Source organism: Gekko japonicus, unplaced genomic scaffold (assembly GCF_001447785.1).
Source record: "Gekko japonicus isolate JY-2015 unplaced genomic scaffold, Gekko_japonicus_V1.1 scaffold712, whole genome shotgun sequence".
Lineage (NCBI taxonomy): Eukaryota > Metazoa > Chordata > Lepidosauria > Squamata > Gekkonidae > Gekko > Gekko japonicus.
The window spans coordinates 593389-609616 of NW_015176472.1; the positions used below are offsets into that span (position 1 = coordinate 593389).

At 46.4% G+C, this 16228-nt stretch overlaps 2 protein-coding genes across 2 annotated transcripts in view; one reads left to right on the plus strand and one right to left on the minus strand.

Annotated features, from left to right (window-relative positions):
- Positions 1-16228, plus strand: part of LOC107123819 (zinc finger protein 850-like) — a 399053-nt gene that overhangs the window by 212443 nt on the left and 170382 nt on the right. Inside the window, exon 5 of the mRNA XM_015427160.1 lies at positions 7504-8277. Coding sequence (XP_015282646.1) covers positions 7504-8277 — 774 coding nt within the window. The remainder of the gene's footprint in view (positions 1-7503; positions 8278-16228) is intronic.
- LOC107123820 (zinc finger protein 850-like) overlaps positions 1-16228 on the minus strand; it is a 75325-nt gene that overhangs the window by 55287 nt on the left and 3810 nt on the right. The gene's annotated exons all lie outside the window — the stretch shown is intronic.

Genomic DNA, 16228 nt, shown 5'->3' on the forward strand with positions numbered 1-16228 from the left:
TCCAAAACATCCCTTTTCTCCAGGGGAACTGTTCTCTGTAGACTGGAGACGAGCTGTAATTCTGGGAGATCCCCCAATCCCCATATGGAGGCCGGCACCCCTAGTTGGATCCCCCCCCCTTCCCTCAGTTCACCCGTTTGTTTTTGAAGTTAGCAGACTTTCTTTCCTGCAGGAAGAAAACCAAGGCACCAGCTGGAATCATCCGTTTTGCTTGGAGTTCTTAATTTGTGGGTTGGAAGTCCAGCTCTGGGCTGATCTCGAGGCTCTCCTTGTCCGGAGAGGAAGAAAGAATAATTAGGGAAGAATAACAAAGTGCTTTGGAGCGACTTTGAAGCCTGGATGGAAGGGCGAGAGGCAGCCAGCTGTGAAGCCAGCCAAAGTCCTGACGTTACCAAGCCTGGGAGCCGTGGGGAACTCTGGGAAGAAACGATGTGGAAGGATCCGGAAGGGGACACCATTCCTGCAGATGTGCAGCGTCGACATTTCAGGCAGTTCCGCTACCAGGAGGCGGAGGGGCCCCGGGAGGTCTGCAGCCGACTCCACCGTCTTTGCCGCCAGTGGCTGAAGCCAGAAAGGCAGAGCAAGAAGGAGATGCTGGACCTGGTGATCCTGGAGCAGTTCCTGGACATCTTGCCCCCAGAAATGGCAAGCTGGGTCAGGGAATGCGGGCCGGAGACCAGTTCCCAAGCGGTGGCCCTGGCCGAAGGCTTTCTACTAAGTTCAGGAGACGCTGAGCAGGTGAGGGGGGTTTGGCCAAGGGTTTCCAAGCCATCGTGTATGAAGAGATCTGAATGATCTCTTGAAGTGGCCCAAATTCGGCTGGCACTCCCCTTAAGAGGGAATGGCCCAAGCCTTCATACCTTTTCCTGCAGCGTTCCTTTTCAGTCCCCACCCCTGTTCTCTCTGACTGGCAATCTCATTGCTTTTTCAGGTGTGGGAACCGTCTGCAGAAGCAGACGCTGCTTTCTCTGAGGTGGAGACATCTCCATGGGATACTAGGCAAAGGCCTCTCTTGTGGAGGATCACACAGGGTTGCAACAGTGGTACAGCTTTGCAAGGTAAGGATTCATGGGACATTTTCCTGCTCCCACACTTCAACAGTCTTCTAAATCAGCACTGAAGCTTCCTCAAATGATTTATCTCTTGGTGGGCAACTTGAGACAGGGCCTTTTTGGGGGTGGCACCACCCTTGTTGCCCACGGTACAGTCTCTTAGGCCGCAGGCTTTTAACAAAGGGTTTTTTAACATATTTATTTGTTTGTTTGTTTTATTTTGTTAGACTTATATCCCGCCCTCCCCACAATGTAGGCTCGGGGCAGATACCAACATATATGTCTACAATAATGTAGATTTGCAGTTAAAACAATTCATACTTTACAATTAAGATCTGCAATTAAAGTAGATTTACACTTTTATCATTTGAAATCTGTGTTTTTTAAAACATATTTATTTATTTATTTAATTTATACCCCGCCCTGCCCCAAAAAATGGACTCAGGGCAGCTCACAACATAAAATCAGCAGACAATAACACAATAATTAGCAATAGCAGATCAACCAAACCCATGCATTATAACACAATTAACCTGGAAAACTCCAGTGTCCAAATGGTGTCCAAAAACAGTAGGGCACTGGGGAAAAAGTCAAAAACAGTGCTGTGGACAGGACGGGGGGAGGGAATAGATTGAACGCCCGCCGGCTCTTAACAAAGGCCTGGTGGAACAGCTCTGTTTTACAGGCCCTGCAGAACTGTGCTAGGCCCTGCAGGGCGCTGACCTCAAGTGGGATCATGTTCCACCAGGCCAGGGCGAGAACCGAAAAAACTGGTTATTTTTTAAGATGATCATTTATTTGCTTTATGCTGTTTTTAATGGCTTGTTTTGCTTTTGTACATTGATGGTTTATGATGCTGCGATGACATTATTTTTGCTTGGAAGCTGACTTTAGAAGAACTCTAGGGAGGCAGAGTATAAATTCCCTAAATAACAATAAAAGTGGTTGTGGGTCAGTCGCAAAGCATCTGCTTGGCGTGTGGAAGGTCCCAGGCCCAACCCTCCGGCATCTCCAGCTAAACGGATCAAGATGCAGGTGATGGGAAAGACCTCTGCCTGAGACCCTGGAGAGCTGCTGCCAGTCTGAGTAGACAATATTAACCATGATGGACCAAGGGCCTGATGCAACAGAAGGCTGTTCCATGCGTCTCTGTGTTCAAAAATGAAGGGGATATTAGATTGTGATGAACATAAGAGACGCCAATGTTGGATCAGGCCAAAGGCCCATCCAGTCCAACACCCTGTGTCACACAGTGGCCAGAAATACCAGTGCCATCAGGAAGTCCACCAGTGGGGCCAGGACATTAGAAGCCTTCCCACTGTTGACCTTCCCCCCAAGCACCAAGAAGACAGATCATCACTTGCCCCAGAGCACCTATCTATACCTTGTGGCTAATAGCCACTGATGGACCTCTGCTCCATATGCTTATCTAATTCCGATTTGAAGCCGTCCATGCTTGTAGCCGCCACCACTTCCTGTGGCAGTGAATTCCATGTGTTAATCACTCTTTGGGTGAAGAAGGACTTCCTTTTATCCGTTCTAACCCGACCGCTCAGCAATTTCATGGACTGCCCACGAGTTCTTGTATTGTGAGAAAGGGAGAAAAGTACCTCTTTCTCTACCTGCTCTTTCCCATGCAGGTATGGATGAATGAACATTAACTCGGTATGTGGCAGCTACTAGAATAAAGCAGTATCTATACTAACAGAGGGAATAAGAATGGCTATCACCATGCCTTTGTTATAGAAATACATGGTGTGGATTTATTTTGATAACACGAGACCATATGCGTTTTGGCCTCAAGGGCCATTTGACTTCAACTGCTGGTGGATGACACACACCTCCAGAAATATTGGAAACCTTAAACCAGATTATTACATCAGTGGAGATTTATGGGTGAGTGCAGCTACCATGTGAAGATATCCATGGCCTGCTTTTATACGTTTGCATCATACCTCTCAGTTTATGAGATAACAACACCTGGTCAGTTCTAGATATAATATTTTTTTAACGTGTGTATTATTGACCACTGAGGCCCTTCAGGCCAAAACATGTATGGTCTTGTGTTGGTCATTTGACATGTTCATCAACAGGGTATGGGAAATTATTACGGTTTACATAAAGCTTGTTTTGACTTGAATTCAGCCTGCTATTCAGGCCCTAGGTTTTTTAATTTACTGTTGTGTCCACCATATAATAAATATTTATTTTGATAGTGTTTTATCTATTGTAGCTTGACCTTTGTAGCATTATCAGCATATTATGGGTTGTTTTCCCTTTTTCTTTCATTTGTGGATTTATTTTGAATAATGGAATAAATTCTGGTCGCCCCATTCTCCCCCCCCCCCAAAGATATTCTATGGCTGTGAGAATAGGGCAAACAAGTGTGCAGAGCACTAGGAAGTGTAGCATAGTGGTTAAAGTGTAAGGGGTAGGATCTGGGAGACCCAGGTTCGAATCCCCATTCTACCATGGAAACTCACTGGGTGACCTTGGGCCAGTCATGCACTTGCAGTCTAACCTATTTATTTGTGTATTACTTATTTATGAAAACATTTATATCCTGCTTTTTTTCTTGGTTCAAGAGGAAACCTACCGCACTGCATTATTTTTTTAGATATATGTTTTTATTTTACCAAACAAAATAATAACGTAAAAGGGGTATAGAAAGGAAAAGAGGGGTTGTATGGAGACTATGAAACAATTATATTTACACAGGATATATTAAATAAAGAGATAAGGGGTTCCTTCTCCCCAACATCTCTACTGCCCATCAGCTTCATCGGAGGCCCTTGAGTTCGTTGTCAGCTCTCTCCACCCCATGCATAATTTTATAAATCTCTATCATGTCCCCTCTTAATCATCTCTTTTCTAAACTGAAAAGTCCCAGACTCTTCGACCTTTCTTCGTAGGGGAGGTGCTCCAACCCCCTCATTCATCTCGAGGCTCTGCAATGTCCTTTTTGAGATACGGGGGCCAGAACTGTACAAAGTACAATATTGGCCGTTTTATTCTCAGTCCCTTTCCTAATACTCTCTAACACAGAGTTTGCCTTTTTCACCGCCGGGTTGACGCTTTCACTGAGCTGTCCACTATGACCCCCAAGATCGTTCCCCCTCTCAGTCTCAGCAAGTTCAGGCCTCCATGTCCTTTGCAGGTGTTGGAACGAGACCAGCCAAGCATACCAGGCCATCGCTTCCTCATGACGGAGCAGAAGCCGTGTCCGTGCAGCCGGATCAGGTAGGGGAGGGATGATTGGGCGATGCTCAGGGCCCAGCTTCCACACGTTTTCGTGGACTTAGAAAGAAATCTGCGTTTTCCCCTATGTTTCTCTCCAAGCCCCCACGAGGAAGGGCTGGGAAGGCCACCCTGCAAGGCCTTTGAATCCTGTTGGGAAACATTGATTCCCTTCCCGTTAATCAGTCCTTTGGCTTGTTCTCTTTTTGGGAAAGGATTATCACGTCACCTCTGGGGGGACGACACCTTTTCTCCTTCTCATCTGTATCGTCAGCTGTCTTGAGCTCCGTAATGTAAGAAAGGTGGCTAGGAAACGTTTAAAATAAACGAATAAATAACATAAATTCTTTCAGGGCCTGCTGTCCTTTGAGGATGTGACTGTGGATTTCACTGTGGAGGAGTGGACGCTGCTGGATCCAGGACAGAGAGCCTTGTATGTCGAAGTCATGCTGGAGACCTGCGGGAGTGTGGCCACCCTAGGTAAGCCGCCTGCTCTCCCCTTGGTTGGTAAAAAAAAATCTGGCCTCGTGTAGATCTGTTATCTGGAATCATTCGTGCATCATTAACTCATTGTGTGTCAAGTGGGTGCTTTAAAAAGGTAAAGGTTCCCTTGCTCGAAAGCCAGTCAAATCCGACTCTAGGGTTGCGGTGCTCATCTCCGTTTCCGAGCCGAAGAGCCAGCGCTGACCGAAGACGTTTCCATGGTCATGTGGCCGGCATGACTAAACCCCAAGGCGCACGGAACGCTGTTACCTTCCCACCGAAGTGGTCCCTATTTATCTACTTGCGATTTCTTGCTTTCAAACTGCTAGGTTGGCAGGAGCTGGAACTAGAGACGGGAGCTCACTCCGTCATGCAGCACCCGGGTCTCGAACTGCTGAACTATCGACCTTCCACAGCCTGCAGTTCAGCGTCTTAACCACTTGAGCCACCGCAGCTCCAGTGGGTGCTTTACCACTGAGCTGAATGCAACTCTCTGTGGTCCACTGCCAATGTATTTATTTATTTTACTTCATTTATGCCCCACCTTTTTCCCCCAGTGGGGACTCAAAGCAGCTTAACTTCGTTTTCTTCCCCTCTGTTTTATCTTCAGAACAACCCTGTGAGTTAGATTAGGCTGGAAGTGTGTGACGGCCCCAAGGTCATCCAGAAAAGGTCCCTGACAGGTCGATGAGTCGAACGGTGGTCTCCCAGCTCCTAGTTGGACTCTTACCACTAACTACCGTGTCTTTGTATATAATCTGTGTATTGTAATAAGATTAATTTTATTCAAATGTTTTTTTTTTAATTTAAAACATTTTAATGCTGTCTTTGCACCTAAATAAGAGTCCCCAAGGTGTTGAACATCAAAACATCTGAATGTTAAATATAAAATGATTCAATAAAATGTATAAACTCAGAACTGTTTTACAGTTTCGTCCATGCAACAGCAGCTACTGAGACTGATTCAAAGCTCCATTTCTTTCTCCAAGCTCCAAAAACAAAACAAAGCCAAGGACCATCACCTAATCTTGTGAGGTTATCATCAGTTAGTAATAATAATAAAAGTTACCAAACCTCTGCTACCACGTCCCTTCGAATGAGTTTTGGTCGCAGGCATGGAAAGGACCCTAAAACCCTGCATAGATGGAGAGTCAGGATTCCTGAAGACAGAATATATCGTAACCAATGTTCCCTCTAAGCTATGGAGACTTGTGAGCAAAAATTCTACTTTGAGCTACTGGCATTAAAGCAGTAAGTGAGCGATTTGGCTACTGCATAAATCAGTTTGCTCTGGAGCCCTCCTTCCTGAGCTGAGACAAAAATTTGTGAGCTGGAGGCTAAAAAACTCTGAGCTAGCTCACACTAACTCAGCTTAGAGGGAACACTGATCATAACTAGAGGGAAACGTTAAAAAATCAGAGTCATAGAGCTCATTGCTCCAGCCTCTCAAGTTCCAAAATAAGAACTTAGTTGTCATTCTGCAGCTGATAGTTTGTTTAAGTCACCCTCGGTATGTATGTATGTATCTACCTACCTGTCTGTCTGTCTATCTGATTTGGTTTATACCCCGCCCTCCCCACCAAAGTAGGCTCAGGGCGGCTTACAGACCTGTCATATAAATGTTACAACAATAAAACAAATTAAAATCATAAAACAATTTGTAAGGTGCTACATTTCTCCGATGGCGGAATAACTGTTCTTGATCACCATACACAGTGGGGAATCTAGTCAGCAATAGATGTAAGGCTTGTGTCCAGCTCCGTAGCATGTAGTTCATTAACATAGACACAGATGTTAAACACATGCACAAGAGCAGGCAACCAAAGATAGATTACAGGGCAGAGGTTCCTCGGTTGATGTTAGACTATTAGAAGCAGTACCTCAGTCAAATGCTTGATGGAAGAGCTCTGTCACATCCATTTTTGTGTGATTTGATTTGTCATTTGGAGGAGGGCAAGGAGCTGTTCCAGGTGGCAGCAGAGGATAGGACCCAAAGCAACAGGTTTAAATTACAGGCAGAAAGGTATTAGCTGGACATTAGGAAAAACATTTTCACGGTCAGAGTGGTTCAGAGGTGGAATCAGTTGCCTAGGGAGGTGGTGAGCTCCCCTTCACTGACAGCTTTCAAGAAGAGGCTGGACGAATCTTTGTCAGAGATGCTTTAGGCTGGTCCTGCAGTGGGCAGGGGGTTGGACTAGATGGTCTGTATGGCCCCTTCCAACTCTGATTCGATGCCGCTTCTTCCAGGATTTTGCAGTTCTTATTGGACTCTTGGAAGTTGTTGGACGTTTTAGTTTCAAGTATAAAAACCTCTTCCTTTTGTCTGTCCTGAACCAACTGCCTCATTTCACCGGGTGATTGTGAATTTGGTTTTGATCTTCTGTGTGTTCTTGACTCATCAGGTGATGAAGGAAAGACCAAAAAGGAAGGGCAGCCCCCCGTGACATTGTCGAAAGGAGTCAGATGTAAAGAAGAAGAACTGCCAGGAAGGGAAACAGAAGCAAAACTGCAGAAGTGGAAAAAATCTGGTGTAGGTCAAGGCAACAACAGCCATGAAATCCCAGCTCGAAGCCGGCTAGGCCAAGCGAAGGAAAAGAGTCAATGCCCGGTGTGTGGGAAAATCTTCAATTTTAAATCCAGCCTGAATGCTCACTGGAGAATGCACAAGGTCGATAAACCATTTGAGTGCCTGCAGTGTGGGAAGCGGTTAAGCACCACAGCAAGCTTTAAGACCCATCAAAGAATCCACACAGGGGAGAGACCATTTAAATGCTCAGTGTGTGGAAAGACCTTCAGCCAGAGCTCGGCTCTCACTTCCCATCTGAGAATCCACACGGGAGAGAAGCCGTACAGCTGCTCAGAGTGCGGGAAGAGCTTCAGCCAGAGCTCGGCTCTGACTTCCCATCAAAGAATCCACACAGGGGAGAAACCATATCCATGCCTGGAGTGCGGAAAGAGCTTCAGTAAGACAACTGACCTTACAAGGCACCTAAGAATCCACACGGGGGAGAAGCCGTACAAGTGTTCAGAGTGTGCCATGAGTTTTTCTCAAGGGGGTAGCCTCAAATATCATCAGAGGCTGCATCTGGAGGAAGAGCCCTATAAGTGCCTGGAGTGTGGGAGGAGCTTCAGTAAGAGTACAGACCTTACCAGACACCAAAGAATCCACATGGGTGAGAAACCATTTAAATGCTCTGTGTGCAGCAAGAGTTTCACTCAGCGCTCAGTCCTTATCTCCCATCAACGTATCCACACAGGGGAGAAACCATTTCCGTGCCTGGAGTGTGGGAAGAGCTTCATTAAGAATTCAGACCTGACAAGGCATCAAAGAATCCACACGGGCGAGAAACCGTACAAATGTTCTGAGTGTACCATGAGTTTTTCTCAAGGAGGGAGCCTTAAGTATCATCAGAGGTTGCACCTCGAGGAAGAAACATATAAGTGCTTGGAGTGCGGGAAGAGCTTCGGCCAGAGTGCGAGCCTAGCTTCTCATCAAAGAGTTCACATCGGACTGCAGAAATACCTGGACGATGAAAAGAACTTCGGATGGGGCGCGGACACAAATGGCTTGACAATCACACCTAGTATGGAAATAATCAAACTCGAGATTCTCTGACCAATCAAATCTTTGTAGGCAACCCCGAATGCACACAAAGGAGAGACTGTGTAAATACTCAGATTTCTGTAAACTGAGTTCCCTGTAAAAAACAAACAAACACAAATTAGTCCAGGAAGAAGAAGAGTTGGATTTATACCATGCCCTTCACTCAGAGTGGCTTACAATCTCCTTCCTTCCCTCTTAACCACTACACCAACCTTCAGTGGAAGCCAAGATTTCAGAACAGCTTCATCATTTGGTGCACGCATGGTTGCCTGTGGTGAATCTATCCTGCCTCCCCACCACCGAGCAAATCTCCATGTGATCCGCATATGTAGCTATCATTGGAAAGGGAGAAAAGCACTGAAAACTATTTTTACGAATGCAAAAGGAACCTTCCTGGATCAAACCCAGGATCCAGGATCCTCTCTCCCTCAGTGACCATCCAGATGGCCACAGGAAACCTTCAAGTAGGGCATTAGATTAACAGTCCACCCTTATTTTTTTAACCCATGGGCCACTTCTGTTAAAAATGACATTCGTTGTGAGTCTGGAGGTTCCACCAGCGATTCATGCTAGGACCCGCCGATAGACCTTGCCATGAATTTGCCCAACCGGTCACTCATCACCACCTCTTGGGGGCAGTGAGCCCACAAATTAGGTTCCTCATGACAAGACACACACAGAGACTCCTTCACACAATGTATGATACATTTACAGAAGTCGCTGCAAGAGGTGGAGGCGGGCCCTCGTTTAGATGATGAGTAAACTCGCAAATAACTAGTCAACCTATAGCCCTCAGCCATTGGGATTTAAGCATGGAGGCTCCATGCTTAGAGTCAGTATATCCCTGAATATCAGCGGAGGGAGAATACTTGCATGAAGCCACTGGTTGGAAACACGATGGAAAACTAGTGGGATCTTCAGTAGGAACTGCTAGGACATTTCTTAAGGTTTTGGAGCAGTATTTTGTGCTTGGATTTGGAAATGGGGAGACGGTGAATGCCAGTATTTTAAGTAATGTGTTTGCTTTGCTCAGTTTAAAGGTGTTCTGTATTCTCCATTATAAATAGTAGCTGACTTGAGGTGTAAAATTGTTTTTCACACTTCAAGGAAACCACGTGGTTCACTGCCTTGCAAATGCGACAGCTGTGTTGGACATCGAGTCTTGAAAACACTTGAGATAGTATGTGCCCAATGCGTAGATCTAGAATAGTGTGTCTAATTTCCCCTTTCCATCTCCAGGGGGGAGGAAGCCAATGGGAACTTTGTATAATATTAATGTGTTGCTTCAAATCCCGTATTGGGTGCACCTTTGGAGGAACGCTTTCACGTGAGAACGATTTTTCAGATGACGGTTTTATGTTTAGTGCAAGCTCATGTCTCGTTTAACTTGAATGTTCCTGAGAACTCAGAACACAGAGCTACAATAAAAGGTTTATCTTTGCTGTTACTTATTGACGGTGGTTGGGACTAATTGGTGCTGGGGGTTTTGAAAATGCTTTTTCCGTGATCTGCACAGAAGTGCAGTCACTACGTTGCTGTGTTCTTCCTGGCTGTCACTGGAGGGAAAATGGAAGTACTCTGCCACTAGGTGTCCCTGTTCTCCACCTGTCCCAGTGCTGCTGACAGTTTCCTGATGCTTTTCTGAGCTCTCTTCCACACTAGGGGCAAATCACAGCTCGGAACTCTCAGGTTTTCATGATCTGACAAAGGTACAGATCATGAAAACCTTTATGGTCAGGGTCCAGCCTACCTGAGGGACCGCCTTACCTCACATGTTCCCCCAAGAGCACTTCGGTCAGGGGCCCAAAATCTCTTGGTTATACCGGGCCCCAATGATGTCAAACTGGCCAGGACCAGGGCTAGAGCTTTTTCGGTGGCGGCTCCTACCTGGTGGAATGAGCTCCCGGGGAAGATCCGGGCCCTGCAGGACCTTGAGCACTTCCGCAGGGCCTGCAAAACGGAGCTCTTCCGCCAGGCTTTTGAGTAGGAGCCACCGCCCTACTATACCACCACCGTCAAGACATCTGAATGGATGCATTGACGGGGCCCCAGGAAGAACTTGGAATTACATCAGAAACGCCGTCGCCACTGGATATGTACGCTGAGAATACCAGCTCGAGTCGTGGGGATACCATCTTGGATCTAGGACACTAGTAACTGGATAGTGCACTTTAGTCTTAGTTTTGATGTTTTATTATATTTTTATATGTTTTTACTTATGGCTAGACTAATGATCTGGCCTCTGTTAGCCGCCCTGAGCCCACTGGGGAGGGCGAGATATAAGTGTGAAAAATAAATAAATAAATACAGTGAGCAGACTTACATCTGCCATGCACAGTGGTCATCAGCCACTTCAAAACATCACACGGTCCAGATCCTGTTGTTTTTCAGGTGGCTAGCTGTGGTTGTTCTTTACTAGAAGAGCAAGATTTGAGTCGAGTAGCATTTTAAAGACCCACAAGCTTTCAAGAGTGGAAGCTCCCTTGGTCAGACGAAGAGAGCTTTGACTCTACGCCCTGGAAATCTTGTTGGTCTTTTAGGTGCTACTGGACTCAGATCTGGTTGTGTGTGCTCTCTTAATGGTGTGGCCATGTCGAAAAACCCTTGTTTAGTAACTAACACTTGGAACTCACTGCCGCAAGAAGTGGTGGCGACTACAAGCATAGACAGCTTCCAGAGGGGATTGGATAAACATCTGGCCAGAGGTCCATCAGTGGCTATAAGCTGCAAGGTATAGATGGAACACTCTGTCTGGGGCAGTGATGCTCTGTGTTCTTGGTGCTTGGGGGACAACAGTGGGAGAGCTACTGGAGTTCTGGCCCCGCTGGTGGACCTCCTGATGGCACCTGGGTGTTGGCCACTGTGTGACACATTGGGTGCGGTAAGACGGCGTGCTGGGAGCGGTTTAAATTGCACCACTCCGGCCCCGATGCCTTTTTTTTTTAATATGGAGAATCACGATCACACTCACTTCCTTGCTCCAGATCGCTGAGCAGCCACATCGCTCCCCGCTGTCCACAGGTGGGAGCGTGCGTCGGTGTTTCTTCTCTCTCAGTTTGGGCATGCGCACAGGCGGCCATCCGTAGAACTAAAATTTTCGTGCATGCGCAGAACAACAATTTCCACTTCAACCCGACTGCTGTAACACTTCCCTTTAAACTTTAAAGGAATACTTCCCTTTAAACGTTTACCCCAAAAATGGCCTCCGTGAGATCCCGAACGCCTCTAAACGCTAAAACTAGGCACCGTTTAAACATTGTTTTTAATAATGCGGTGGTGGAGCTCCGCCTATGCACACACCTCCAACGCTTTTTTTTAGAATGGCGGGCAAAAAGCGGAAGTCTTGGGCAGCTTTCGAGCAGGGAGGGGGTTTAAACCGGAAGTAGCTCGACACCGGAGGAGCGATCACACGGGGAAAATGCGGCTGGAAACGGAGAATCAGAAAAACACCACCTGGGGACCTGGTAACAAAATACTCCGGTTTAAAGGGGATTTGAGCTGGAAAGCGACGGCTGGGGATGGGAGGCAGATGTTGACTGTGTGATCGCGCATATAAAATGTGACTCTTACACATATTGTGTGGCTCCCGACAGGGCAGTGGGGAAGCTAAATATCATTAGCAGACAAATATCATTGGACAAATAAATATCTTTATCAATATCTGCTTTTACCCCTTTTGTTATTATTTTTGGCAGTCTCATTTAATGTTGATAGAAAGCAAAGTTGCATATTTTCCAATGTAAACTTGTAATATCTGTTCATGTCTTGTGGCTCTCAAACATCTGATGTTTATTCTAGGTGGCTCTTACATTAAGCAAGTTTGGCCACCCCTGCTTCAGACCAACACGGCTACCCACCTGAATCCACCCTGCTTGAATCAGTCTAACCCTCTTTTAAAGCCACCTGTGCCTGTGGCTATCCCGGCACCCTCTGGCAGCGAATTCCCTTGTTAGGTAAATAAATATTGCCATTTGTCCATCCTGAATGGACTGCAAATCAGCCACATTGGGTGAAGAAGAAGAAGAAGAGAGAAGAGATTGGATTTATACCCCTCCCTTCACTACCCAAAGGTGTCTCAGAGCGGCTTACAAACTCCTTTCCCTTCCCCTCCCCACAACAGACATCCTGTGAGGTAGGTGGGGCTGAGAGAGCTCTTGACAGAAATGGCTCTTTTTCAAGGACAGCTGTGCCAGAGCTTGTGACTGACCCAAGGTCACATCAGCAGGGTGCCCTCTTCCTGACGTAATTCAGGAAGATTCTTCGGGTCAAATGTCAGAGAGATAGGACAAATGGCCTGAGGTGTGTGAGAAACAGAATTCTGCAACATTACAAAGGAAGGAATGCGGTTTTCCAGATCTGGCTGAACTTCAGCTCCCACCGAAGTAGGGATGCCAACCTCCAGGTTGGACCTGGGGACAGTGTTCCCTCTAAGCTGAGTTAGTGTGAGCTAGCTCACAGTTTTTTTAGCCTCCGGCTCACACATTTATGTCTTAGCTCAGGAAGGAGGGCTCCAGAGCAAACTAATAAATGCAGCAGCCAAGCCGCTCGCTCACCACTTCAATGCCAGTTGCTCACCAAGTAGAATTTTTGCTCACAAGACTCCGCAGCTTAGAGGGAGCATTGCCTGGGGACCCCACAGAATTACAGCTCCTCTTCAGACATCAGTTCCCCGGGAGAAAATGGATGCTTTGGAGGGCAGAGTCTAGGGTATTGTACCTCACCGAGGTCCCTGTCCTCCCCAGGCTCCTTCCCCAAATCTCAAGGAGTTTTGCAATCTGGTTGGATCTGGCAACTCTAACCCACCACCCGTGGCTAGGAAGACTCTGGAAATCCTACACTGAAATTAATATATGCCAGAGGTGGCCAAACTTGCTTAATGCAAGAGCCACGTAGAATAAACATCAGATGTTTGAGAGCTGGAAGACATGAACAAATATTAAGGTAAAGGTAAAGGTTCCCTTGCTCGAAAGCCAGTCGAGTCCGACTCTAGGGTTGCGGTGCTCATCTCCGTTTCCAAGCCGAAGAGCCAGCGCTGTTTGAAGACGTTTCCGTGGTCATGTGGCCGGCATGACTAAACATCAAGGCGCACGGAACGCTGTTACCTTCCCACCGAAGTGGTACCTATTTATCTACTTGCAGTTTCTTGCTTTCGAACTGCTAGGTTGGCAGGAGCTGGAACTAGAGATGGGAGCTCACACCCTCATGCGGCACACTCGGGTCTCGAACTGCTGAACTACCGACCTTCCACAGCCTGCAGTTCAGAGTCTTAACCACTTGAGCCACCGCAGCTCCAGAACAAATATTACACGTGGTTTTATTGAAAAATATGCAACTTTGTTTTTTTAAAAAATTGAAATTAAATGAGACTGCCAGAAATAAAAACAAAAGGGGTCAAAACAGATATAACTTTAAGTGTGTCCTCCAGCCCCACTCACCCATCTCCCGCTGGCTGGCTTGGCAAAGGGATTTAAAGAGACAAATGCCTTCTCTCAAGCCGGACTGGGGGGGTGGCGGCGGCGGCGACTTTGAAAATGCATTTAAAGTTGCTTCCTTTATCTGCTCCCCCCCCCACACACACACCTCAAGCCTACCCAGCGAGGGGAACACTGGCTGTGGAAGGGAAGACTGATTGTGGAGATATGCCTCCCCTTTGCTTCCGGAGCCGCACAATATGTGTGAAAGAGCCACATGTGGCTCCCGAGCCACAGTTTGGCCACCCCTGATATATACCATAATATATTTCCATGAAGGGAGATCTATGAGAAAAGCACAAGGACAGTAACGCTCAGGGCTCTTTTTGTAGAAAAAGCCCAGCAGGAACTCATTAGCATAATAGGCCACACCCAAAAGCAGGAACTCATTAGCATATTGGGCCACACCCCTGACAGCACAGCTCATTGACACATTAGGCCACACCCCCATTTTACCAGAAGTGTGGTCATCCAGCCACACCCACCTTTTGCTTCTTATTCTGTTTACCTTGTTTGTTGTCAAAACCCAGGGCTTTTTTTTATAGCAGGAACTCCTTTGCATGTTAGGCCACACACCCCTAATGTAGCCAATCCTAATGAGTTCCTGCTGCTGGGTGTGGCCTATTATGCTAATGAGTTCCTGCTGGGAGTGGCCAACTTGGGAGCCAGCCAGAACTCCGTTCCTGCCCAAAAATAGCCCTGGCTAACGCTCGTATACAAAACAAAACGAAAAAGGAGGAGACTAGAGGGGGAAAGTTACAAGAAGGTGGGGGGAGGAATCCAGGCCTTACTCCAAGTTCAAATTTCAGAGTTCCCTAAATAGTTCTAGAAGAAGTGAAACTGAACCGGAGCCAGGGCAGGGGAAAGTGGTCTGTCAGTACAGTTCTAAAGAAGCATGACAAAATAAATCAGGAGAACAAAGTTTGAGTCCATTGGGGCACCTTTACAACCAACAACGTTTTATTCAAGGTATAAGCTTTCGTGCGCGCACACACTTCCTCAGATACAATGAAATGGAAATGACCAGTCCATACATATAGGTAGAGGCGAGTGAGCAATAAATTAGGATACAGCATAATGAAAATGTTGAACAGATTCAAGGACCAAACAGGAATAACAAGTTTAGTTTATATGGCTAACATTTGTTTGGGTTTAATTCCAGGGCGGGGGGGGGGGGGGAGACGGGGGCTCTAGTGAAGGAAATATGTCAACATTGGAGATTGATGGGCAGATGTACCGTTAATTGTGGGATCCAGAGTGTAATTAACTGAGACCCTGCCATTACACTCCATTCCTCTCCTCTCAAGCATGGAGGCGACCTTACAACATCTTCTTCTTTGAAGTGGGGGTGATTGGCTGTGTAGAGTTATCTCCCCTGTCCCCAGACCAGAGAAATACACAATAAATACAAAATAAATCAGGGTTATTGTGGGAAAGTGAACAACAAGAAAATGAAACCAAGGTATATTAAAGCACCCTAAATCAGAAACCAAAATGTAGGAAACAGCAAACTTAATTTTATTGAGTGCTGCTGAAGCACATAAAATACCTTTCCACAGATCCCCATCAAAGGCCCAAACACATTCTCAGAAATTCAGAACGGATGCAGAGACAATACTGAGTCAAGGAAACAGATAAGCAACCCGAGGAACATGGGCGGTATCCTGAGGATGTAAACATGATCAGGATTGGGCCTCTGGGCCCAGGTTCAGTGATTTGCTTGTCTCTAAGCAAGAAGAGGCCCCAGTTCAGTGGTAAGCTCTGGCTGGGGTGAAATATTTCTCTTGGTTGTTCTCCGGGATCAAAATAATTCTGTTCAGGGATCTGATTCCTGTTAAAATTCGCTTGAGAACTGGACTGCCTAACACGTTCCTGAATCAGATGCATTTTGTGTATCTGGATGCTGTTTATACAGTGGCCGTGAAGGGCAGCCCACAATCTTTACTAACACAGAAATGTTTGTCAAAGCCAAAGACTGGGATAAGGAGCTAATGCAGGCATCATGAAACTGTCAGCATTGGGGAAACGGAGACAATTCTCAAGATGTGATGGATGAAGTGGGGGGGGGGCCTGCCACCAGGATCTGAATGGAGACCAGTGCTATTTATCTTAGAGAGGATTTGGAGACAGGGTGATCAGGGAGATGGCCTGTTTGGGGGTGTCATCAAATTATCCCAGGAACTTTTTTTCCTTAGAACATTTGAAGACACAAAGCTCTATGAATCCATCAGCATTTGATTCAGGAAAGGTAAAATAAAATGTCATGATGGGTATTGTTTAAGTTGTATGGGAAAACAGAATAATAGAATCACAGAGTTGGAAGGGGCCATACAGGTCATCTAGTCCAATCCCCTGCTCAGTGCAGGATCAGCCTAGAGCAT